The sequence below is a fragment of the Berghia stephanieae genome, chromosome 4, assembly GCF_034508935.2.
Source record: "Berghia stephanieae isolate SIO BIC M18660-M18661 chromosome 4, UCSD_Bste_1.3, whole genome shotgun sequence".
Lineage (NCBI taxonomy): Eukaryota > Metazoa > Mollusca > Gastropoda > Nudibranchia > Aeolidiidae > Berghia > Berghia stephanieae.
The window spans coordinates 37,417,076-37,442,318 of record NC_088363.1 but is presented as its reverse complement, the minus strand read 5'-3'; the positions used below and the strand labels follow the sequence as shown (position 1 = coordinate 37,442,318).

General features: G+C 36.3%; 1 protein-coding gene across 1 annotated transcript in view; it reads left to right on the top strand.

Moving 5' to 3' along the window:
- Positions 1-18,672, top strand: part of LOC144970507 (4-aminobutyrate aminotransferase, mitochondrial-like) — a 34,198-nt gene extending 15,526 nt beyond the window's left edge. Inside the window, exons 4-13 of the mRNA XM_078910222.1 lie at positions 2-51; positions 1,195-1,275; positions 3,924-4,016; positions 4,621-4,747; positions 10,248-10,396; positions 11,827-11,964; positions 12,391-12,558; positions 13,781-13,927; positions 14,535-14,646; positions 16,434-18,672. Coding sequence (XP_078766348.1) covers positions 2-51; positions 1,195-1,275; positions 3,924-4,016; positions 4,621-4,747; positions 10,248-10,396; positions 11,827-11,964; positions 12,391-12,558; positions 13,781-13,927; positions 14,535-14,646; positions 16,434-16,570 — 1,202 coding nt within the window. The 3' untranslated portion in view covers positions 16,571-18,672. The remainder of the gene's footprint in view (position 1; positions 52-1,194; positions 1,276-3,923; positions 4,017-4,620; positions 4,748-10,247; positions 10,397-11,826; positions 11,965-12,390; positions 12,559-13,780; positions 13,928-14,534; positions 14,647-16,433) is intronic.
- The last annotated feature ends 6,571 nt before the right edge of the window (positions 18,673-25,243 follow it).

Here is a 25,243-nt window from a genome sequence, read left to right as displayed (position 1 = left end):
GGCTATAACCACCACAAGATGTTCGAAACTTTAATGACACCTAAAACAATGGTTAGTATATTAGACTAAAATGCTGATAATGATGATAATGATGATGATGATGCTGGTGGTGATGAGGGTGTAATGATGATGTTGATGATAATGATAATGATGCTTGCGACGACCATGATGATGATGATGATGATGATGATGATGATGATGATGGAGATGATGCTGGTGGTGATGAGGGTGTAATGGTGATGTTGATGATGATGATGATGATGATGATGATGATGATGATGATGATGATAATGATGATGATGATGATGATGATGATGATAATGATGATTGCGGCGACCATGATGATGATGATGATGATGATGACGGTGAAGATAATGAGAAAGAGTATGAGGAACAATTCTTGAACAATGAAATTAACTAGTTGAGGTTCCGTGCTCGAGCACAGGCTTCATATAAGAAGGAACCCCCACCCATCCCCACTCCCCTTCCCCTGTAGCCATTGAATATCAGACTCTGATCGATATAATATCCTATTAGAGTCCTATCTTAAGGTAGCAAGTAATTAATCAATCAAAATGTCTTTCTTCAGCCTCCGATCAAAGTGTAGAAAATACTTCATAATTGACTATTAGAGTCATGTCTAAAGGTTGCAAGCAATTAAGCAATCAAACTTGACTTCTTGATTATAACATTATCTATTTATTCTCGGTATAGAGATGCCCCTTGATACTGAAATACATCGCATAAGAATATTTCCTAACATTGCGGATAAGTACACACTATGAATACATTACCCAATGTGCTGTTATTTGCAATAGCCTCCACAAAATAGTCTATTTTGGAGTTGGGTCGTTCTTTAAAATGACAAAAACAACATTTCCTTAGTTATTCCTTGCTACCTTAAGATGGGGCGGTTTTTTAGTCATGAAATGATTCCGTCCGATTAAAAACCGGGTGTTCTATTAAAAATCGAACAATGACAATTAACATTCCAAAAGAGACGATGCTGTTACGGGCCATGGAATCTGAGTACTATTTAAGAATGGGAGTACATTTTAAGAGAAATTTTCCAATGACCCAACTTTGCATCGCCCAGAACAGAACTCGAGCCAGGGACCTAAAGATCTGTAGACGGGTGCATCACCATAAGACCACTGCGTTAAATGTTCCTTTCCTTTGTTTTTTTTTTTTCAGACCGCATTTGTAAACAGAGCAGCTACAGGCAGTTATCCCCCTGCTGATATTCTGGACAATTTCGTCGATGTACTCCTGTCGGTGAGTAACACTATTTGTGACCCCTCGTCTCAAAACGGTATTAAGTCGGGATGATTAAGATGCTGAAAATTGAATTTATAGCCAGAAATATCAGACATAAGTTGAGTTTATATGTTTTATTGAGAAGGATGAATATATGTTATAGTGCTAAATACAAATAATTTATTTGTTTGACCAGCTTAACTATAATTTGACTTTTTAGCATCTGGTTCATCCCGACATAATACCGTTTTGAGACGATGGGTCACATTTCATCGGTTTTATTATCTGATTGATATTCCGTTTTCACTTAAGGCTCTACTAATGAACTGAACCCGTGCTTGACACCACTTATTCCTCTTCGCTGCTTAAAGGGTATCTAAAGGAGACGTGCAATTACCTGCAGGTCTGATAACTCAATTCATTGTTGTCATTGAAATCTCCAAAAAATGATGCAAAATATTGTCCATTACAACAATGTTAAACTAGGCCCATAAATGGGTTCGGATGTCAGACATGTATACGCCGGGCGTAGGGCATCAACAATTGTCCATCACTCTAATCTGTCCTTTGTTTTTTTTTATATTTTTTGCTGCCTTCCCAAGTAATTTTTACGCAATTTTCCCAATAGGCTGTAGCCGACGTTTACAAATACGTGTTGCGTGTTGCCGAAGGTTAGGTATCCCCTGTAAAGCGTTTTGAGCACTTTTGATGGATATTGCACTTAGTAGATTATGCTTAATTATACTGTTAGCATCGGATAGGCTGCAAAAGGTCAGATAGGTGAATTGTCCTATTTTGTCATGCATGCTATTTAATATCTGAATCAATTAGTCAAGGCCTGCATTGTAAATCAAATATTTAAATGTCAATTTAATGGCAAAGTTTCAACAATTTACAGTGTATATTCATACACATTTTTTATTTGTAAAATATAAGGGTGGGGGGTGAATAAATTGAGGTAGCAAGCAAGGTACCAAGACGGTAACCGTTCCATTCAACCGCCTTGCCGTGCTGTGTTGTGGATTTAAATTTGTGACCCATCGTCTCAAAATGGTATTACGTTGAGATGAACCAGATGCTAAAAAGTCAAATTATAGTTAAACAAGTCAAACAAATAAATAATTTTTATTTAGCACTACAAAATATCACATTCATCCTCCTCAATAAAACCTATAAACTCAACGTATGTATGATATTTCTGGCTATAAATTCAATTTTCAGCATCTTAATCATCCCGACTTAATACCGTTTTGAGACGAGGGTCACATTTATTCACTCAGCTGGCTTCGCGCGGATGTACTGCGGCTGATGCCCGGTTTATTCCAGTCTTCCCTTGAAATAGACGCTTTAAATAAATTTTCCATCGGGGATGTATGACTGTATTTATTTTATCTTTTTAATCTATTTGATATCCATTATGGCAACCTTGCAAAATGCGGGATAAGCTGAAAGAAGAAGAAGAAGAAGAAGAAGAAGAAGAAGAAGAAGAAGAAGAAGAAGAAGAAGAAGAAGAAGAAGAAGAAGAAGAAGAATCTATTTGGACTTCATGTATAATGAGAGAATGCGCTAAGCTTGTGCAGTTTGGTGGCTTGGCTTAGTGAGCAGGGAGTTACTTACTGTGTCTTCTATCCCCCGATATCGGTTGCTCTCTGCCTTTGTCTTGAAATGAGATTACTTGGTTTTGTCATCACCCTGGCTGAAAGGGAAACAGCCAAATGTATAGTTGGGAGACGATTTTCTTTCCTTGTAAATCCTCTCTCTGTCATTGTTATTTTGTTTTATTCTTAATATATTATTTGTAAACATTTGAGTGTATTCCTCTCAGTGGGGAGTTGTGGTGGTGTCTGGGTGAGACTTTTAGGTGATCACACACTAAGTACACTGATAATGTGCTCTTGGAATCTACATCTATTCCCTATTTGAAACTTTACCCCTTGTCTTACATTTTCCTCAAGTCCCTTTAATTGTACATCTAGAATGTTTTTATTATCCAATTATCTTCTTTCTTTTTTTTTTTTTAATGGCGCTGATATGACCTAATTGTTTTGCCCAGTGCCGTAAAACCCTTAGAAACAAACAAAAACAAACAATATCGATGTGAATGGCGAAATGGAAGTCCTTGGGGAAAAGGTTACTGTGCTCACGTTTCAAACCCAACTCCTGTGTCAAGTCTGAGTACATGGCCAGTAATTGTCAAACGAAATCATCATATTGTCTTACAAATTGTATGTGTCAAATTAAGATCAGAAGGTCTGCGGTTCGATCCCCAGTCGAGGTCGACTGATATTTTGGGATTTTATTTTCTTTTATGTTTCTTTCTTGCTTTGACTGGTACCTTTCATACACACACTTGCTCAGATTGTTTGTGTTTTGTCCTTTGGTCTTGTGATATGAAGCTCGCTTTCGGTTTGAGTACCTGCAAAGTTGAGCCCTTGGAAAAAGATTCTTTGCTCTCACTTTTTCACCGCACCCAAGTGTAAACTGAGTACCTGGTTCGTAACAGTGTTGTCTCTGTCGAAGAGAAAAACAAATATTTTTAATAGGGCCTTACGGGCATCAAGTCTCGTCCTTTATTATAAATGTTGTTGCTGGCTTTAGACTCTTTGTGAAGTGCCTTATTGGTTATTGTACTATAGAAACGCTCGCTATTTTTCTGATCTTCCCAGGTAGCTCCACGGGGAATGACAGGTGCTCAGACTATGGGATGTGGGACGTGTGCTATTGAGAATGGACAGAAGGTTATCTGTATGGCATATCAGGTAAATAGTAAAAATCAAAGTTTATCTGAGATTAGAAAGAATACATTAATCTTTCCTTCAAAAATAATGAGAAATCTTTAAAATAAAAAATGAAAATAAACTTTGTAATGCAAAGATCGTATTTTAAACATTTGTTACTCTCTCTCTCTCTCTCTCTCTCTCTCTCTCTCTCTCTCTCTCTCTCTCTCTCTCTCTCTCTCTCTCTCTCTCTCTCTTAGACAAAGAGTATAACGATTAATATGATAACAAACATTGTTATGATCATGATGATAATAATAATAATAATAATAATAATAATAATAATAATAATAATAATAATAATAATAATAATATGATATATATGAAAAATAATGATGATGATAATCATGATGATGATGATGATGATGATGATGATGATGATGATGACGATGATGATGAGAAAGAAAAGGACATGAAGTAAGAATTGGATGAAGAAGAAGAAGAAGAAGAAGAAGAAGAAGAAGAAGAAGAAGATGATGATGATGATGATGATGATGATGATGATGATGATGATGAGGAGGAGGATGATGATGATGATGATAATCAAACATCTCATATAACATCGATGTATTCTCGTGTGCTACAGAGAAAGCTCCGCGGGGGCCGAGAACCAACAGAAGAAGAAAAAAGTTCAAGTGTACTCAACCAAGCTCCTGGGAGTCCAAAACTGTCCTTCCTTTCTTTCAACAATGCATTTCACGGAAGATCCATGGGTAAGATTGTTAAGTGATAGCACACATACACACACACATACAAACACAAGCATTCAAAACTCAGAGGTACGGTCTTTGTTTCGTACCCAAAAGTACCTAGTTCGATCACCAGCCAGCCTCTGCGCCGTGTGGCCTTAAGCAAGTCACCTCTTCCTAGCTCAATTTGCGGCGCTGCACTGCGGCTGACGCTTGGGTTATTCCAGTCTTCTCTTGGGATAGTCCCTCAAGACAAATTTCCCCTATGGGATGAATAAAGGGAATTTTATTATTATTTTTTTATATGCATACACATACGCTCGCGCACGGTATGTTAGAATTATAACTGTAGTCATTCAGAGCCAGACTTTATCCCGGTTCCTTTTAACATTAATTAAACGGACAGTAGCAATTCCTTGCTAATAGACTAGCGTCCTATCGAAAGGGTAGCAAGCAATTGCTATTGTCCGTTTCACGCTATAGAAACCGGGATAAACTCCGGCTCCTTGGGCCTAATGGCTCTGAAGGACTACTTACTACCTTTAGTAATCTCTAATACGAAAAACCCGCTTAAACTGAAATTGCATTAAGGACCGCTGTCCTTCACCTTCGATGTGACGTAATAATGTTATGGTTTCAACAATTAATATAATAGAGGACAATTACCGACTGATTATCTCCATCTGTTTTAGATAATTCGCCGTGTTTAACACGACATTTGACAATCTTCCTCGTATTCCAAACATCGTCCTCTATGTTTGCAATACGGGAAGATTGTCAAAAGTCGTGTTGTATTACGCATCGCGATTGTGTTTTGTTGGCATTTAGAATTAAACTAAAATCTACATTTAATATCATGTCACCTTAAAATTCCTTTTTACTTTTCTGTTATCATTATGCTTACTGACTATATAAATGATTTAATAGGAAACTGCACTATTGTGTCATATATAATATACGATTTTTTAATCTCTTTGTATTTATTACAGTTCCATACATCTTTGGAATATATCCATATCAAAGTTATCTATGATCCTTTTCCTGCCATGTCGTTCTACACTGGTGTCGTATTTCGATAACGATCTTCTCGTGGTTGATTGTGAAATTCCACAACCATTGCCGTCTTCTTTAATGACTTATCGATAGATACAAGAAGATTTCTTTTCGCAGCTTTACGAGAGTGGAACCGATAGAGATTCCGTACCGTATCGTGTTGTTTAAGAGCCTAATATGTTTTTAAAACATTTAAAGGCCCTGTGAAAAGTTCATGCACAGACAAAAATTTGTCAAAGTTATATAAACAGTGTTTGTTAATTTGACAATATTGAGTTTACAATCAGTATTTCAAATGATTTAAAGCGAGAGATTTCATATCAGTCTTTGGCAATTGTGCCATGATGTAGATAATAATAATATGCCATAAATAATAAACTCAATATTTAATACAAACTACATAAATGGTATTTTTATAACACAAAGCGAATTGTTATTATTTGGAACGAAGTGACTATTCTCATCCCCCCTAGTCTAGGATGCTAGTCTTCATAATAATAGTCCACAATTGTTGTATGTTTAATCCAAAGGTTGTAATGCAGTAATTTGTTAAGTTTCTTGTCACAAGTTGCACAATTTTTTTAAAAAATCGATCAAATCCAAATGGCAAAAAGCCGGCGACGTTTTTTTCGGTAATCCAATCGGCCGAGGGGGGATGAGAATAGAGGCAGCCTATTTGGGCACAAGTTTTTTGGAAATACGATGAATTCATTCATACTTTGTGGTGCGTAACTTTTTACATATTTAACAGTGTAAAATCTCTAATTTTATGTCAGCTGTTTTAAAGTAGTGTTTTATAGGTCTTAAAGAAGAAAACGTTTTTAATATGGCACCAATACTAGTAGGGGGAATTAGGTCAAAAAAACCCTTGAATTGTGCAAACAGGGTTGAAAGCATGAAAATTACATATGTTGTAGAATATGAAAAACCCTATAATTTATGATATAGAACCACTCCGAGAGATCAGTATTAGTTGAGATACAAGGTTTTTAAGATGAGAAAATTTTGAAATGGACGACAATAATTTCTTTCATTTTTATTGTGTAAACATTCAAGGCAAGCCAACCAAAGGTTGTTTTACGTCATCCTTTAGATTCCCATTGGTGACTATTTTTAGCGACGAAGCGGATGTTTTCCTTTCTCTTTACTTTCGATTCACGAACCATACAAATTATTTAATCGTAAATATTATTCAATTTCACGTCTAGCGAGCAATACTCTATAATATGAGATTTTTTCTGTATCTGATTTAATAAGTTTAATCAATTGGTCTTAAACGGACGGGCAGACGGGAAGACGAGCAGAGGGGTAGACAAAACAACTAGCAGAACACAGCTCAATAAATGCCGATGACCGGTGTTGACAAAGGACAGTGCTCCTTCTCCCCTCCTCCTGTTTTCTTTTCTTTCCAAAAATACTGCTATAATCATTTTACGTGAGTTAAAACCTATTTCGGTCAAACTTGATGACAGCAAAGAGTCAGCATACCACTTACATTGCTATAATTATCATCATTATCATCATCATCATCAATCACTATGATGCTGTATTGTGGCAAGTTATTTACTTTACGTTATTTATCGCAAAGGGACAATGGGAGAATGTTCTATTTATACTGTTGTGTCCTTATATAAGGCACTGCACACATTTTGCCTGCTGATGATGGGTCTTTAACAGAAAGAACAAAAGAGAGAGAGAGAGAGAGAGAGAGAGAGAGAGAGAGAGAGAGAGAGAGAGAGAGTAATGACAGAATATTGCATATGCCTAATAAAGGAATGCATGATTTCAGATACACATACAATAGCAAAAAGAACTGCTCCCAGAGAATGGGACAAGTGTTTGATATGCCAACAAGATAACACAGACCGTTTATAATGTCCCTCTAAGTCGAGGAGGTATGACAAAGGGCAAGGCTATGAAACTCTTTTTGAAGATTTAACACAATTTAATTCTTTGGTTTGTGATGAAAACAAGTTGGGCGTATCAATTTTTTTAATTCACCAGAAAGAAATGATATTATTGAAAGCTTAAAACAAAATTATGCTAAATGGCATAAGTATTGTCGTGTAAAATCTAATGCCAACAAAATTAGGCGATTAGAATTAAAGGAATCGAAAAGAAATGCCCTACAAGAATTCCAAACTTCGTCATTTGACTTGGAGGAGTCACCGAATGAATATATTTCGCAACCCACGAGAATAATGAGTCAACGTTCAAAATTAGAGATTGGCTATAATAAACAAACGTGCTTTTTTGTTGTAAAAACATGGAATCGGGAGTACTCCATTCTGAAATGACAACAGAAATGGAAGAAAATATTCGTGAAATATCGTTATCTATAAAAGATTCTGATATGTTGTCATTTATTGTCGGAAGAGATTTAGTCAGTAGGCACACTACCGCCCTATACCATAAAATTTGTCATGCACGATACTTTTAAAAAACAAGCTTTAAAAGATGTCAGTGCTGATGATAATCATGATGTCACAGTTCTTGAAAGCAGTCGAGCTTTTGCTAACATTATATCTTTTACAGAAGAGAACCCTGCAACAAATGTGACGATCGACATGAACCACTATGGAGCTTATTTCCAGAATTGTCAAAAGTGTCCCAAAAATTCATCAAATGTTCATATAAGAGAGAATGTATCGGCACCCGATGCCAGTATTTAAGGTCCGGGTTGCCTTGCACGGACTTGTGTAGATGCGGGGTGTGTGTGTGTGTGGGGGGGGGGGGGGGTTAGGTCAGTACAGTAATGAGTAAAATTCTCTCTCTCTCTCTCTCTCTCTCTCTCTCTCTCTCTCTCTCTCTCTCTCTCTCTCTCTCTCTTCTCTCTTTCTCTTTCTCTTCCTCTCCCGCTCACTCCCTCTCCCCCCTCTCCATATTTTATCTACTAGTTAGGTTAGTACAGTAATGAGTAAAATTCTCTCTCTCTCTCTCTCTCTCTCTCTCTCTCTCTCTCTCTCTCTCTCTCTCTCTCCGTCTCTCCCGCTCACTCCCTCTCCCCCTCTCCTGCTTTTATCTACTAGTTACAACATGAAATAACCATCAGTTAGCTACCGTAAATGGTTACCGGTGTATTTAAAGTTTTAGAACGCACATTGTATTGTCGTTGTTATTTCTTCGGATAAGTAATGCTATATAGGAAAAAATAAAAGTGCTAAAAACGCAGTTATGATAAATTGCTAGAGTGGTTCTATATCAGGTGTTATTTATACGGGTCATAGCTACCTATATGCCAATTTTCAGGATTTCAACCCCAATGTGCACGGTTTTAGCCTAATTTTCCGTAATACAATGAATATGAAGAAAATATATATTTTTACGCAGTTATTTCCCTTGTTTAATATAGCTGTAATAGGTAAAATCTTAGGCCTTAAACCGATACGTTATGATTGATTGCCAGAGTGGTTCTATATCAGATGTTTTTTCTATGGGTCTTAGCAACCTGTATGCAAATTTTCATGCTTTCAACCCGAATTTGCACGGTTTTAGCCTAATTCCCCCTACTATACGGTCCAAAATCTATATTCAGTTAAGACAAATTGATTCAAAAGTTGACACAAATGTTTACAACTTTTGATAGAGGGACAGTTGAGAAAAACCAGAAAAACACGCGCCATTAATTAAAAATCTGACTATAATTAGATATATGGTTAGAGCATACTAACTGGTTTTCCAAAACTCGTTAAGTCGATATTTCTACTTTTTTAGATATTCGGTCCATGAGATAAATTGAAACGTAAACTTTATTTTAAGCATCAATTGGCACAAGAGATTCCCTAAATTTGTATGAATTTGAAGTTTAAATATGATGAAATAATAGACCGAAAGAGAAATTTTAGGGGAAATAATCCTCAATATCTCAAAATGGGAAAAACGGAGTTAGGGAGTTTGGAGAAACATAAACACTCTTCTATTCTTCTAGAGTTGTGGAAACTGAGTCTATAGGGAATGAGATTAGCGGAAGAGTAGCGTTCCGGAAGCGAGGACGAGAGACCATGCGCAAAACCAACATGGCGTTCTCTCTCTAATAACTTTTCCGTCACAGACTATGCAATGGGTGACGTTCAATCAAGGGACGCTACTCTTCCGCTAATCTCATTTCCTATAATGTGTCTCTTTCTTTATTCTTCATTGTTTTTTTCTTGTTTTTTTTTTTTTTTACCTTTTTCAGCGCCATTGGCCGTACTGTGCGGCCAGAGTATAATCTGTTCTACTGGCCAATGGCCGCACAGTGCCGCTGGTCGTCAAAGGCAAAAATAATAATGTAATCCAATCCTGCTTTCTACAAAAGTACTAGAAATTGAACCAATAGTGTCATCTCTTTCATCAGAACATTCAATTGGCCCTAAGCGGGTATTTTAATTGAGATTCTGCGCCGAATTCGAATGTCGCTGTCATTCTCATACTGCCTCAAGGAAATGCGAATAAAACCTCAGCACTGAAAGAAATAATCTAATGCTTGCAGGCGCCCTAGCAATGAGTCACGCAAAGTGGTTCCACAAGCTGGACTTCCCGGTGCCAGACTGGCCCGTTGCGGAATTCCCAAGACTCAAGTACCCACTGGAAGAAAACGTTCAAGAAAACAGAAAAGAAGAGCTCAAATGTCTTGAACAGGTAAAAAAAAATATAGCATCAATCATTTCTTTGGCACCTCATTCCTACTTTATCTTCTGTCTGTTCGTTTCTTTGTTTATTAAATTGGTTTGTGTTTTTTTTTTCTTTTACTGTTGTGCCATTTCTCGCATAAAGTCAAATTTTGATTTTTAAAATTTACTTTAAAAATAGTGGTTTTGACACTGTTTTGTCCGGACAAATCAAATCCTCATTTTAGCTTGGGCGACCGAAGAGTTTCTGCAATGACAGAATTTATGAAGGACAACAGACAAAGCCGAAAGGACTCTGCTGACCCGATGACGTCTTCACCAAACAAGCAGCTTCGAATTATCAAGGGGAAAGCCACGGGGAACATGGAGAAGAATTAAAGAAGCTGATATACAGAGAAGTGATAAGATATGGAACGAGTTAAAAAAGTTAGCTCTTTACTACCATTCTCTCACCGTACTCAGGTGTAAAATGGGTACATGTCGGCTAACAGCGTTGTCTCTGTCGGAAAAATACATTGCAATATCGCCTAACAGGCGTCATGTCTCGTTCTACGTGTTGCATGTTGCTGATAGTCATGGACTCTTTGTAAAACCTTTGAGCGGGTTAAGTGGATGTTGCGCTATAAAAAACTCAATTATCAATAAGCTCAATTAAGTGATGAATTCCGAGAATGGCTTTCTAAATTAAGGAAACTTAAATTTCATTAATATTTATTTAAATGTTGACATTGATTCACGGATTTTTAAACTTCCTTTGATACCTTACCTTACCTTTCCTTGTCATGGAACGCCATTCTACACACTCAAGGGACATTACCGAGCAGTCGATTATCATTTTACTAGTTGCTGCCTCCACATTTCCTATCCAGGACTTCCTTGGTTTGCCTCGTGCCTTTCTGTCAGCTACTTTTCCTTCTAGCACTGGTTTTTGGATGGTGTTGTGTCTCCGAACGTGTCCTTTGATACTTATACAAATAATAATGCGGCTATGCGGCCTTGTGGTATGACACTCGCTTTCGGATCGGAATGTCCTGGGTTCTTTATTCACATTCTCGCAACGTACTCGGGTGTAAACTGAGTACCTTGTCGTTAACAGCGTTGTCTCTGTCGGAAATAAATATTCCAATATCGCCTAACAGGTGTCTCGTCTCGTTCTACATGTTACGTGTTGCTGTTGCTCAGGGACCTTTGTAAAACGCTTTGAGCACATTTAGTGGATATTGCGCTATATTAAAAACTCAAGTTTTTAAATACAATTAATGGATGGTATGAAATATCGCATTCAGTCTACATAACACTTCAAAGAAGTCCCAGGTTTGAGAGTTTTCGATAACATGAAAGTCACGTCGATCGGTCGATGTTTGAAGGACGACTTTTCTGGCCAAAATGTTTTCAGAACACGGCAGTGATGGTCGCTACTTCATACTCTTTCCTCAACAGGTTGAAGATCTTTTCCACAAATACGCACAGAGAGGAGAACCAGTGGCCGGCATTTGTGTGGAACCGATACAGGCAGAGGGAGGCGATAACCACGCTACTCCATATTTCTTCCAGGGAGTACAGAGAATTGCTAAAGAGGTTGGATTACGTTATTGTGATGGTCATAATGTGGTGATGATGGTGAAAGTGGTGGTGAAGGTTGTGATTGGGGTGATGATGATGATGATGGTGATGATGATGATGATGATGATTATGATGATGATGATGATGATGACAAATTAATAATAATATAATGATTTTCTTACAACGATTGTGTCTATCGATTGATGTGTGATTGTTGCTTTTAAAGGCTGAAGTATATCTTTCTCCCTCTCTCTCTCTCTCTCTCTCTCTCTCTCTCTCTCTTTCTTTCTTTCTTTCTTTCTATCTATCTATCTCTCTCTGTCTCTCTCTCTCTCTATTTCCCTCTCCCCCTCTCCCTCTCCCCCTCTCCCTCTCTCCCTCTACCTCACTGTCTTTCTCTTTTTCTCTCTATATATATACTTACTTTCCGTCTTTTTCCAGAACGGAAGTTACCTGATGTTAGACGAGGTGCAGACCGGATGTGGCGCCACAGGGAAATTTTGGGCCCACCAACATTTTGACCTTGAGGAATCCCCGGATGTCGTTGCCTTTTCCAAGAAAATGTTGTCTGGAGGCTTTTTCTACAAGGACGAATTGAAGCCAAGAGAGGTAAAATTGCTGTGTTGCGTATTGGCATTTCAATGAGAATACCGGCTGAAATTGCTTTGCAATAGACTAGCGTCCTATCCAAAGTGTAACAAGCAATTGCTATTGTCCTTTTCACGCTTTAGAAACCGGGATAAAGTCCAGCTTCATGGGCCGACTGGCTCTGAAGGACTATACAAATATTTTAAAAGGTTAAGCTGGCAATAAAATGTCATAGATAAATAAATAAATAAATAAATAAATAATAATAATAATAATAATAATAATAATAATAATAATAATAATAATAATATAATAATAATAATAATAATAATAATAATAATAATAATAATAATATAATAATAATAATAATAATAATAATATAATAATAATGGTAGTGATAATAATAATAATAATAATAATAATAATAATAATAATAATAATAATAATAATAATAATAATAATAATAATAATAATAATAATAATAATAATAATAATAATAAAATTAGCCTATATCTATCGCAATATCCACTAAACGTGCTCAAAATCGCCTTACAAGGGATCCATCGACAACAGCAACATTTTACATTTAGGACATGTTGGACATGTTAGCATGATTAAAATATTTTTCGGACAGAGACAACGCTGTTCACGAGCCAGGTACTCATTTTACACCCGAGTACGGTGAAAGATTGTGAGTAAAGAGCCTTTTCCAAGGACTCAACGATGCGCCGAGCGAGACTCCAATTCCAGCGTTACCTTATCTTTGTCTCTCCTTCCAGGGTTACCGTATCTTTGTCTCTACTTTCATGGTTACCGTATATTTGTCTCTACTTCCATGGTTACCGTATCTTTGTCTCTACTTCCATGGTTACCGTATATTTGTCTCTACTTCCAGGGTTACGGTATATTTGTCTCTACTTCCATGGTTACCGTATATTTGTCTCTACTTCCATGGTTACCGTATACTTGTCTCTACTTCCATGGTTACCTTATCTTTGACTCTACTTCCAGGGTTACCGTATCTTTGTCTCTACTTCCAGGGTTACCGTGTATTTATCTCTACTTCTGTGGTTACCGTATCTTTGTCTCTACTTCCAGGGTTACCTTATCTTTGTCTCTACTTCCAGGGTTACCGTTTCTTTGTCTCTACTTCCAGGGTTACCGTATCTTTGACTCTACTTCCAGGGTTACCGTATCTTTATCTCTACTTCCAGGGTTACAGTATCTTTGTCTCTTCTTCCAGGGTTACCGTATCTACAACACATGGATGGGAGACCTGTCCAGAGTCGTCATGTTGGAGGCTGTTATCAAGGAAATCAAAGAACAGGATCTGCTCGATCACGTGACGGATGTTGGCCGCTACCTCCAAAATGGGTTGTTGACTTTACAGGTAACTGGCAAATTCTGAATATTTTGATAGATAGCTCAACACAAATACTTTCAAGGAAAAGACTGGAGACACGAGTGACATCAGCACAATTCGACTAAATGCTTTTGGTGTTTAAGGTTTGTTGGCTGTTTTTTTTTTTCTTTTTTGTTTTTTGTTTGTTTTTGTTTTTGTTTTTGTTTTTTGCTGGTGTTTGTTTTTTGTTGTCGGGTTGTGGGTTTTTGTTGTTTTTGTTGGGGTTTTTTTTGTTGTTGTTTCTTAAAAATTTTTTTGTGTCTCTTTTTTTTCGGTTATGTTCTTAGTATTTTTATTTCTATAAAAGCAGTGGTTTCAGCATATTGTGTCAGTACAATGTGTTATGTCTTCCTTACTTACTAACTGCTGCCCCATTGTTTGATGGAGGGTTCGGATCCATAGGACATTTTCCGGTAATGGTTATTTACGATAGAAGGAATTCTTGGATAGGAGATCAGTACATGACAAAACGTGGAATACACGGTGGCTAAGGTGTACCCTTAAACCTTTGTAGTCTGATTGACACAATTTAGTGAAAACTACCCATGAAAGAGCTGAGTGACGTTAATTTTGTTATGTCATTTTATCCGACCAGAATCGATACCCAAATATTCTGTCCAATGTCCGAGGTCTTGGTACATTCTGTGCTATGGATGCCTCCTCTGTACAGCTACGAGACAAAATAGTCACAGAGGTTAAAAATAAGGGTAAATATTATTATAATCATAACATTACTTACTCACTCATTCACTCACTTACTTACCTACCTACTTACTTTCCTTACTTACTTACTTACTTACTTACTTACTTACTTACTTACTTACTTACTTACTTACTTACTCACACTGGGTGGGGTTCCTGGCCTCCCATAGTGGGCAGGGAGACACTTACTGTGTCTTCTATCCACCTGTATCTATTTACCAAATTGCTTTCTGTCTTTGTCTTCGAAGGAGATTACTTGGTTTTGTCCTGACCCTGGCCGGAGTTTCTTGGCTGGGAGGGAAACAGTCGAATGTATAGTTTTAGTTTTGGGAGATGATATTTTTTTCCTTGTAAATCACCTCTATTATGTATTGTTATTTTTTATTTTTAATATATGACTTTAGGATCTTGTGCTGGTGTCTGGCTGAGACGTTTAGGTGTTTTAACCAAGTACTTTGATGGTGAGCTCTTGGAATCTACATCTGTTCCCTTTTTGAACCATTAGCCTTTGTCTGCAACTGCCAAAACCTGCCAAGTGACACCCAGATAATACATTTTTTTTTAGTTTAAAGTATTTTTCATTGGAATCAACATATCTAAGCGTAACATCTGTAACACTCAAAGTTTGTGTTCTATAAGACAACGATGACTAGTTATTTGTTCTCTGCAAATCACTAGATAAGTAAAAGACAGAAAATAGCAATTTTCTCTAATAATGAATATTGGATTTAACGGGTTTTCTCATCACTTATTTATCCTCTTGATGCTTTGGCTAAAATAAATCGCCAACTTCAGTGGGGACTTTCCACCTGTCCCACATGTACCCGATGTGGGCAAGAACCCGAAACGGCAGAGCATCTAGTTGAACGGTGTGTTGTGACGATGCTACCGGGCGGGTTCGCGACGGTGCACGAGTGCGGACCGGACTTTACTGATTGGGTCGATCGTCATAACATAGTAGTGTGAGAACCATAAGAGGCTGCGGCCAACTTCAACGGTCTGCTGACGCCAATTTTGACATCAATCTGTCCTCACGTCCACTTCTGGAACTTCGGGCCACGCTATACGGTCCTTCTCCACATCTCAAATGGTCTGCTTCTCTTTATTGTTTATTGTGCGGCTATGTGGTCAAATGGTATGACACTCACTTTCGAATCGAAAGGTCCTGAGTTCGAGTCTCGCTCGGTGCATAGTTGAGTCCTTGGAAAAGGCTATTTACTCACATTCTCTCACCGCAAAATGACTACCTGGTCGTTACGAGCATTGTCTCTGTCCGAAAAAAATGGTAACATCGCCTTACAGGCGTCATTTCCCATCCTAAATGTTAAATGTTTCTGTTTGCCAGGGACCCTTTGTAAAGCGCTTTGAGCACGTTTAGTGGGTATTGCGCTAAATAAAAGCTCATTTTTTTATTGTCCCTGTGAAGTCCGTCTGGGGAAGACATGGTGGTTCTTTCCGAGGACATGGCCAGTCTTTCTCTCTCTTCTTCTCTTCACAAGAAGAGAAACACTCCGCAATCAAAATCCCAGATTTGAGAGTTTTTAAAAAAATTTTTTTTCCAAGATGAGGGTCATTTTGACTGATTGACATTTCAAGGACGAGTTTTCTGACCAAAACATTTAATCTGTGGATTTGATTTTTTTTTCCAGTGGTCGGTAATATAAGGTAAGAGAGATTTGTTCCTCTTAATCCCACCAAATATATGACAAGACATCGTTTTCTCTGAATGATGTTAAGAGAGACTTAACAGGTTCTGAAATTCACATCCCCATCTTCTTGTTTATTTTTCCAGGTGTCAACACTGGCGCATGTGGCAGTGCATCCATTAGGCTGAGGCCCACCCTTCTATTCCAAAGGAAACACGCTGATATTTATCTGAACATCTTCGACTCGGTCTTGGCTGATATTCAGTCAACTAAAGGGATTTGATATAACGAATTGTTGTGACGAAACACGTTAAATGAAATAATAAAAGAGATTTTTGTGTATAGTGATACAGTGGGAGAGAGAGAGAGAGGGAGGGAGGGAGAGAGAGAGAATAGAGATATAAAGTATGTATATATTTGTGTATGTGATGTGTGTGCGAGAGAGAGAGAGAGAGAGTGAGAGAGAAAGAGAGAGAGAGAGAGAGAGAGAGAGAGAGAGAGAGAGAGATTTTGTCCGTGGTTGATGGTATGATAAAAACAGAGGCATTTGAATAATATGAATGAGAGAGAAAGAGAAAGCAGAAAGATAGGTATTCGTCGATAGGTATAGGTTGATAGATAGATAGATAGATAGATAGATAGCAAGATTGATCGATAGACAGACCGATAGACATATAGACAGATAGACAGACAGACAAACAGACAGGTAGACAGATAGATGAATAGATAGATAGATAGATAGATAGATTGATAGATAGATAGATAGATAGATAGATAGATAGATAAATAGATAGAAATTGTATAGATAGAGATATGGATGAATGAATGAATATAATAAATAGATTAGTCAATTGATCCATTAATTGGTTGTAATGGATATTGCGCGAAGTGAGTCAATTATGATGATAATCTTTTACAAATTATCTAATTATTGTTTAATCCATATAATATTCATGACGTATATCTTACTATGTAAAAGTAACTATTGTGCGCTTTTGATGTTTATTGGTATGACACACGGGTTGTTGCCTATTTGCCCAGGGTTTGAATCGCACTGTGGCTGCTCAAAGGCTCTTTAATCACATTTCCTTACCTTACTCGTGTAAAATGTGTACCTAGGCGATATATGTGGTCTTCATGCGAAACGATTTATTCGAGCCCCGCAGGCATAATCACTCAGTTTACACTTTAAGTATTGCTGTTGGTTTGGGATACCTTGTATAATATTAATGGGTTGATATTGCTTTGAAGAAAATATATACTTTCTTAAGCGGGCTTAAAGCATACCATGGAAGAAATAAAACAAGACACTCAGCATTTATTTTTGAAATACCCCACTCAAGAACAAACTGTCATCTTTACTCTTTCTTCCCCTCCACCATACGACTTTGGAACTCCCTACCAACCAATTATTGTAAACAAGCCCTTTCGACTGATGGCTTCAAAAATCACTCCCTGCTTCCCTCTAAAAGCCCTGTTACTGAAAAATCGGCCATACAATCTTCAGCCTGAAGCTTTGACCTTAATGGAAGAAGAAGAAGACATAATTGGCAATAAACCGTGGCACACGAATAGAGAAAACCTTAGATATGACATTACCAAGAAATATAAATATATCGAAAGATGCAATGCTCTCATTTGAGACTAGAATTAATTCTACATTGATCTTAAACTTTAGTATTTAACAATATTACTTTCCATGTTTTCTGTATCCTTTTTCCTGTGTGCATTTATAAGGCATTTGTAGTAATTATTTTAATACAAATATACTTTTACTAAATATCAATCATAAACAAATTTTATCTTTTTGTATTGCTCATTCTTACGATTACCACAAATAAAAGACTAACTCTACTATTTGGGTTGAAAACTTTACCTTCATGCCGTGATCTATTTTCTAAAAACAAAAACAATCATTTGAGGACGTGACTTTCAAAACCTCCTAAGTCCCATCCAGTTAGAAAAGTCCCATCCTGTCAAGCAATATTTTAGACACCATAGAACCACCGTGGAAAACTTAAAGATTCAGAAAACTAAGTGTATTGTTCTATTAAACAAACAAAAAAAATTGTTTCCTTTTTAAGTTACTAAAATTACAGTTTTGTCTGACTGTTGAAAATAGGACATGCCAGGTTCTGAAAGTGACTACTTTAATTTTGACAAAATATCTTAAACCCAAGACATCCAAGAATATGAGATTCTTACACTCTTGCTTTTTTAAATTCCGGATGTGTTCCCAACGGCTGCACGAGCTTGCTAGTGAGCGTTGGGAACAAAGTTCGAAATCCAACACGCAAGAATGTAAGAAGTCTTTTATTCTACCCCTAAATCGATTCCAATTTCGTCTTCTTTGAATAAAAGCCATGTTAAAACATTTAAATGATACTCCTTTTTAAAGAATCAGATTTTTTGTGAAATTTAACGATTTATAAACTGACGTCACAAATTATTATTGTAAATGTGATATCATTCCGCGTTACCATTTATAGGGAGAGGTTTAGAATAATTCATTTTAATCCATCAACACTAGAAGTTGAATTTTTCTTCCCAAAACGTGGAGAGAGAGAAAAAAACGTTTGTAACAGCTCGACAGAATGCTTTATGTATACTTTCTAGTTTGTGTAAGGGAGCAAATTATTGTTAGTTTTACACTGTGTATTGCATCTGGGTAGAGGCTTTTTTGACTCCCCATGGCTGCTATCTCTTCTATCCCCCTACAGTCCATGTCCGGTGTTCTTTCTACTTTTGTCTTGGAATGAGATTATTTATTATTCGGTTTTGTCCTGCCCTGGTCGGGGTCCTTGGCTGGGGAGAAACAGTCAAATGTAAAATTCGTAGCTATATTAGCTATTATTCTTAAGAGATTATATTTTTTCCTTTTAAATCATCTACCTTATATGTTTTGTTTTGAATACATTCTGTAAAGATTTGAACGCATTCATCTTGGTCGGATACTGTGCTTGTGTCTCAATGGGAATGATAGGTGATCTTAAACTGTAAACATTGAGAGTTTCCTGTTAGAATCTACTTCTGTTTCTTATTTGATACACTTATCGTCTCACTTGTTCATGGGTGCCCTAGACTGTAAATCTAGAAGGCTTTGACCAGAACAATATTTTCTTTTGCAGGCGCTAATATGACTTAAATGTGTCAAAAACGACTAAATTATTAAAACATTAGAGAACCTTTGTTCATTGTTATGTGAAGTATCTTAACGAATGATTATACTATGCTCAATATTTGAATAATTTTAGATTTTGGATGAAGCGCAATATGAGTGTAAATACACACATTATTTTCAGTTTGTTTATTATTATTATTATTATTATTATTATTATTATTATTATTATTATTATTATTATATATTATTATTATTATTATTTATTATTATTATTTTATTGTTATTATTATTATTATTATTATTATTATTATTATTATTATTATTATTATTATTATTTATTATTATTATTATTATTATTATTATTATTATTATCATCATTATTACCAGTATCATTGTTATTATAATCGAAATTATTGGTTTAATCATCTGTAGAGAAAAAGCATTTTACTATCATTAGTCAAGGGATAATATTGATGCCCCTAGTTTATAAACTTAAACATCATTGTCTATGAACTGGGTTGGTTCCGGACTCCCCATAGTGGACAGGGAGGCACTTACCGTGTCTTCTATCCCCCTATATCTGTTTTCCAACATGCTTTCTGTCTTTGTCTTGGAATGAGATTACTTGGTTTGTCCTGGCCCTGGCGGATACCCTGGCTGGGAGGGAAACAGTCAAATGGATAGTTAGAGTTTTGGGAGATGATATTATTTTCTTTTTAATAGAGAGAGAGAGGGAGTTGTTATGCATAGTAATATTATTGTTTTACATATATATATATATGATTAGTAAACATTTGAGTGTATTCCTATTAGTGGGACCTATGCTTTTGTCAGGTTGAGACATTTGGGTGATCTCAAAATAAGTACATTTATGGTGTGCTCTTGGAATCTACATCTGTTCCCTATTCCTTCCTTTTTACTGGTGCTGATATGACCTAAATGTGTTGCGAGCGCCGTAAACCCCTTAAAAACAAAAACAAAAACAAAAACTCTTTACCACTGCTAAGTGTTAACGTAGTGCTGAATACCAACACTGTGGTCAGACTTATAAACATCTGAAAAGATGTGTATCTATTGACCACATCGCCACCATTCTAGATGTTTATCTTACACCGGTGCCTGTTCCCCAATTTGTCACTTGGTAAAACATATATATATGTTATATATTTATAAACATTTGAAAGATAATTAAGATTGTTTGACTTCTACAACGTTGTTATCGAGCGTTGCTCTCATCAGGAAGTGGAAGTGAAAGTAGATTGTTGTGTTTTCGTATTTTTATAGATTCGTGTTTATGAAGGTTCGTTATTACATAAAAGGTGTTTGTTTCTATGTCTGCCTGGGGAAGTTAGTTCGTTTCTTCTGTTGAGTGTTGCTATGTTCGGTTTAGTGATGATGAAGAATTTTTCTTCCAAGCAGAGGTTGCAAATCTTAGAATAGGTGGAGTACGACTGTGCTCTGGAGATGATTTTCCATGTGATGCTGTGTTGTATTTTTTTTTCTTTGAGGTTCCAAATGTTTTCGCTTAGTGTAGTAGAATGTCGTTTGTATACGTTTCTGAAGGAAGATGTATGCAGGTTGTATCTGGTTTTGAATGAACACTCGGTGAGGCCAATGTATGTTTCTTGTTTTGGTGTGTCTGGTCATGTAACTGTGGCTTGATAAATTACGTTTTGAGTCAGGCAATTGCCGTTTAGTGGGCATGTTGCCTGGGTCCTACAGTTGCATTTTTATTATATATATTGATTAATTATATATATATATATATATATATATATATATATATATATATATATATATATATATATAAATATATATATTGTCACTTGGTAAAAAATATATTTATATTATATAGATATATTCAAGAGAACCAGAAAATTATCCCAGCTAAAATATTTATCATGTTATCCTGTATTTTCCCTTTGCCTAATCAGCAATAGTGTCCAAATATTCTGTAAACTATAAACAGATATCGAAACAAAATGCAAAATTAATTTTCAAAAAGAAAACATTTTTTATGTTTCCAGTCACAACAACGTTGTTGTAAACTTGTTCAACTTGTATTTGTGAAGTCTAAATGACCATACTATTTTGCTCTTCAGTAGTAGATATGTAAAAACACGAATGTAAAATTTTGGTCAGAAAATTTGTCTTTCAACTGTCGATCGATTAAAAAGAATAATAAAAAATCAGTACTGACGAACAGGCACCAGCGCCTGGTAGTAGTAGTAGTAGTAGTAGTAGTAGTAGTAGTAGTAGTAGTAGTAGTAGTAGTAGTAGTAGTAGTAGTAGTAGTAGTGGTAGTAGTAGTACCAAAAACGGATTGCAACGTTGTAACATTGGATCAAGGGAAGTAATTCATGAAATTCCAGACCGACTGCTTTTGGATACAATTCATTCGGAAGTGTACATCAAACTATTCTTTACCTCTTAAAATCATGCGTCAGAGATTAAATAAGAAAAGAATATGTATTTTGAAGTATGGAATATCAAAACTACAAGTATAGGGCATTATTAAATAGCTTCTACAGCTTTACCCCAGATTCGCTCGGTTTTTTATGATCATTTCTAATCTTCCGAGTTTTATTCGCTTCTCATTGTTTTTTTAAGGCATGAACCTATAGTCTCATGAGATTTGGTCCTATTTATGCGTTTCTGCCCAAAAAGACACCAATTCATTGCGTATTTTCTTCTCTGGAGCACGATTTAAAATACGCGCAAGAGGTCGCTGTAACCAGTGCACTAAATTAGTCCTGAAATCGAATAATAGTATTTCGTGGGTTATTTCCCTTGATACCGTGGCTCCACAAAATAATTCCTATCTGTTTTTAATTCGCTCTACCCCCTGAACTTGTAATAATAATAATAATAATAATAATAATAATAATAATAATAATAATAATAATAATAATAATAATAATAATAATAATAATAATAATCGCGAAATCCAAGGTTTGGGAATTTTTTACCAAGATAAGGGTCTTTTAAATCGACTTGCCGCTAGCGCAGTGAAGGGCGGGATATGATGATGATCCATTAAAAAAAAACAATTAAAATCCCAGGCCAACTTATCCGATGACACTCAGTAACACTTGGTCACTTAGATAAGTTTGATTTCTAACGCGTTAAATGCCGTTGTTTCAAGCAACCATAAGATTCTTTTTTATTTTATGTTGTCCATTCTATTTATATGGGTTTGTTTTTTTCGTTCTGTTTTGTTTTGTTTTTTTTTTTTGTATATGTTTGTTACTGCTTATATTACAGAAAAATAGAGGAAATTATGTTATATAATATTTCTTGTTACGATTCTTGTATACTACTTTGTCAATTCTATTGATGAGTTGGGTTTTTTTTTTTTTTTTTTTTGTTGGAACTGTGTTTTCAGTCCACCGGAAATAAAAAATTTTAAAAAGGACCAAATATCGCCTATACTTACACAGTTCCTTTATTTTTTTATTCATTTTTTTTTTTGGTCATGCAAAAAAAAAAAATAATAATAATAAATAACGGAAAGGAGGAGAAACTTGACAACGAATAGATTATTCCATTTTTGGGCAGCGTGGCTCACCGGTACGGTCTTTGCTTCGTACCCGAAAAGGACCGAGTTCGATCAACCGCCGCTGCGCTGTGTGGCCTTGAGCAATTCACCTCGCCCTAGCTCGACTTGAGGCGCTGCACTGCGGCTGATGCCTGGGTTATCCCATCCTTCCCTTGGTATAGACCCTAGATACAAATTTTCCATGAATAAAGGGAATTTTATTTTATTTATTTTTCATTATGATATGATGATGAATGGCGGGCGGTGGCACAGACCGAAGAGAGGTTGTCTGTGGGCGGTGGCACCTGTTGTTCAATACTGACCAATAGACACCAGGACCTATAGATAGTATGCGCTTGGCTTACAAATTCACAACATTGCCATCCGGAAGTAACCATGAATGTTTATAGTCTGGTTAATACAGTTTAGCGAGAATCACTCTTAAACGAGGATGGTAAAATATAATAACAAAGGCTTGAGTGACGTCATCTTCGTTCTATCCATTGGTCACTACTCACCCCCCCCCCAGGTGCTGGCACCTGTTCGTCAGTACTCGCCGGCAGGTGCTACTGCCTGGGGGTCAGTACTGACCAATAGCTCAAGCCTTATTGTAATTCAACACACGCGATCCATCGCCTCAAAACGGTATAATGTATGATTGTTTAAGAAATTAAAGAAATAAAATAAAATAAAAGGTCTGAGTTTCGATCCCCAGTCGAGGTCGACTGATTTTTTGGGATGTTTTTTTTTTCTTGTAATTTTTCTTTCTTGCTTTGTCTGGCACCTTTCATACACACTTGTTCAGTTCCTTATCTTACACCAGTGCCTGCTCCTTAATTTCTTAATTTGATAATTTGCAAACAACTGAGTTGATTAGATATGCTAAAACATGTACACATCGCTTCGAGTTCCTTCGCCTGTATTATTATATCCCTTTGATTTTTAACTTTAAAAAAAATGGAGCTGTTATATAGAGCAATATCCACTAAACGTGCTAAAGGCGATTTACAATAGGCCACTCACTGGCCAACAGTTAGGCGATATTACAATTTTTTCCGACAGAAAGACATAGCTGTTAACAGCCAGGCACTTATTTTACACATAAGTGCAGTGACAGAATGTGAATTAAGGGCCTTTTCAAAGGACTCAACTATGCTCCGAGCGAGGCTCGAACCCAGGACATTCCGTTCCGAAAGCGAGTGTCATACCACAAGACCACATAGCAAAAAAACTCAAAAAAACAAAACAAAATCAAACAAAAAAAAAATTAAAAAAGAAAGAAAGAGACGAGGCTTCCCTGTTATCGTTTGTAAAATAAACAACAGTTCAAATTGATTTTTCATTCTTCGTCACGTGTCCAGTTTACCAAAAATAGATTTTGACTCGTAATGATATACTGACCCTACGTGTACAAATATGCAAGTCTGACATCCTAACCAACTTATGGGCCTTAGTTTAACATTGTTGTAATGGACAATATTTTTGATCATATTTTGAGATTTCCATTACTACAACAATGAGCCCATAGGAATTGGGTCATCAGACGTGCAAATAAGTGCACGTCGTCCCGACCACAATGATAATTTCTTAAAAATCGAATTGTCATTATATTACATTTAGAAAATCATCATAAAACTGAATTAAAATGTGATGATAAATAGTGTTCGTTATGTAACAATTGCCTACATATTTAAAAGGAAATGTGAGATAAATAATACAAAAGGTAAAAGCTCTTCTTTCAAAACCAATCGGCAAGCGCCATCTTTATTCTTATTATTATTTTTATACATATACACCAAGGGACATAACTACAATAATATAACCAACAACAAAGGTCAAAAAGTACCTCGAAGTTTCTCTCTCTCTCTCTCTCTCTCTCTCTCTCTCTCTCTCTCTCTCTCTCTCTCTCTCTCTCTCTCTCTCTCTCTCTCACTCTACTCACACACTCTCTCTCTCTCTCTCTCTCTCTCTCTCTCTCTCTCTCTCTCTCTCTCTCTCTCTCTCTCTCTCTCTCTCTCTCTCTCTCTGTCTCTCGTCATGATTTTCTACAAATAGCGTAGGTCAGGACCCGGTTTTTTCTTTAATTGTTTTTTAAGGGGTTTACGGCGCTTGCAAAACATTTAGGTTATATCAGCGCCAGTAAAAATGAAGAAATCGGAATAGTAAAAAGTTCTAGAATTACAATTAAAGCACCCAAAAAAGTAAGACATAGGGGAACTGGGAACAATAGGGATCAGATGTAGATTCCAAGAGCATACCACCAATGTACTTAGATTGAGATCACCTATAAGTCTCAT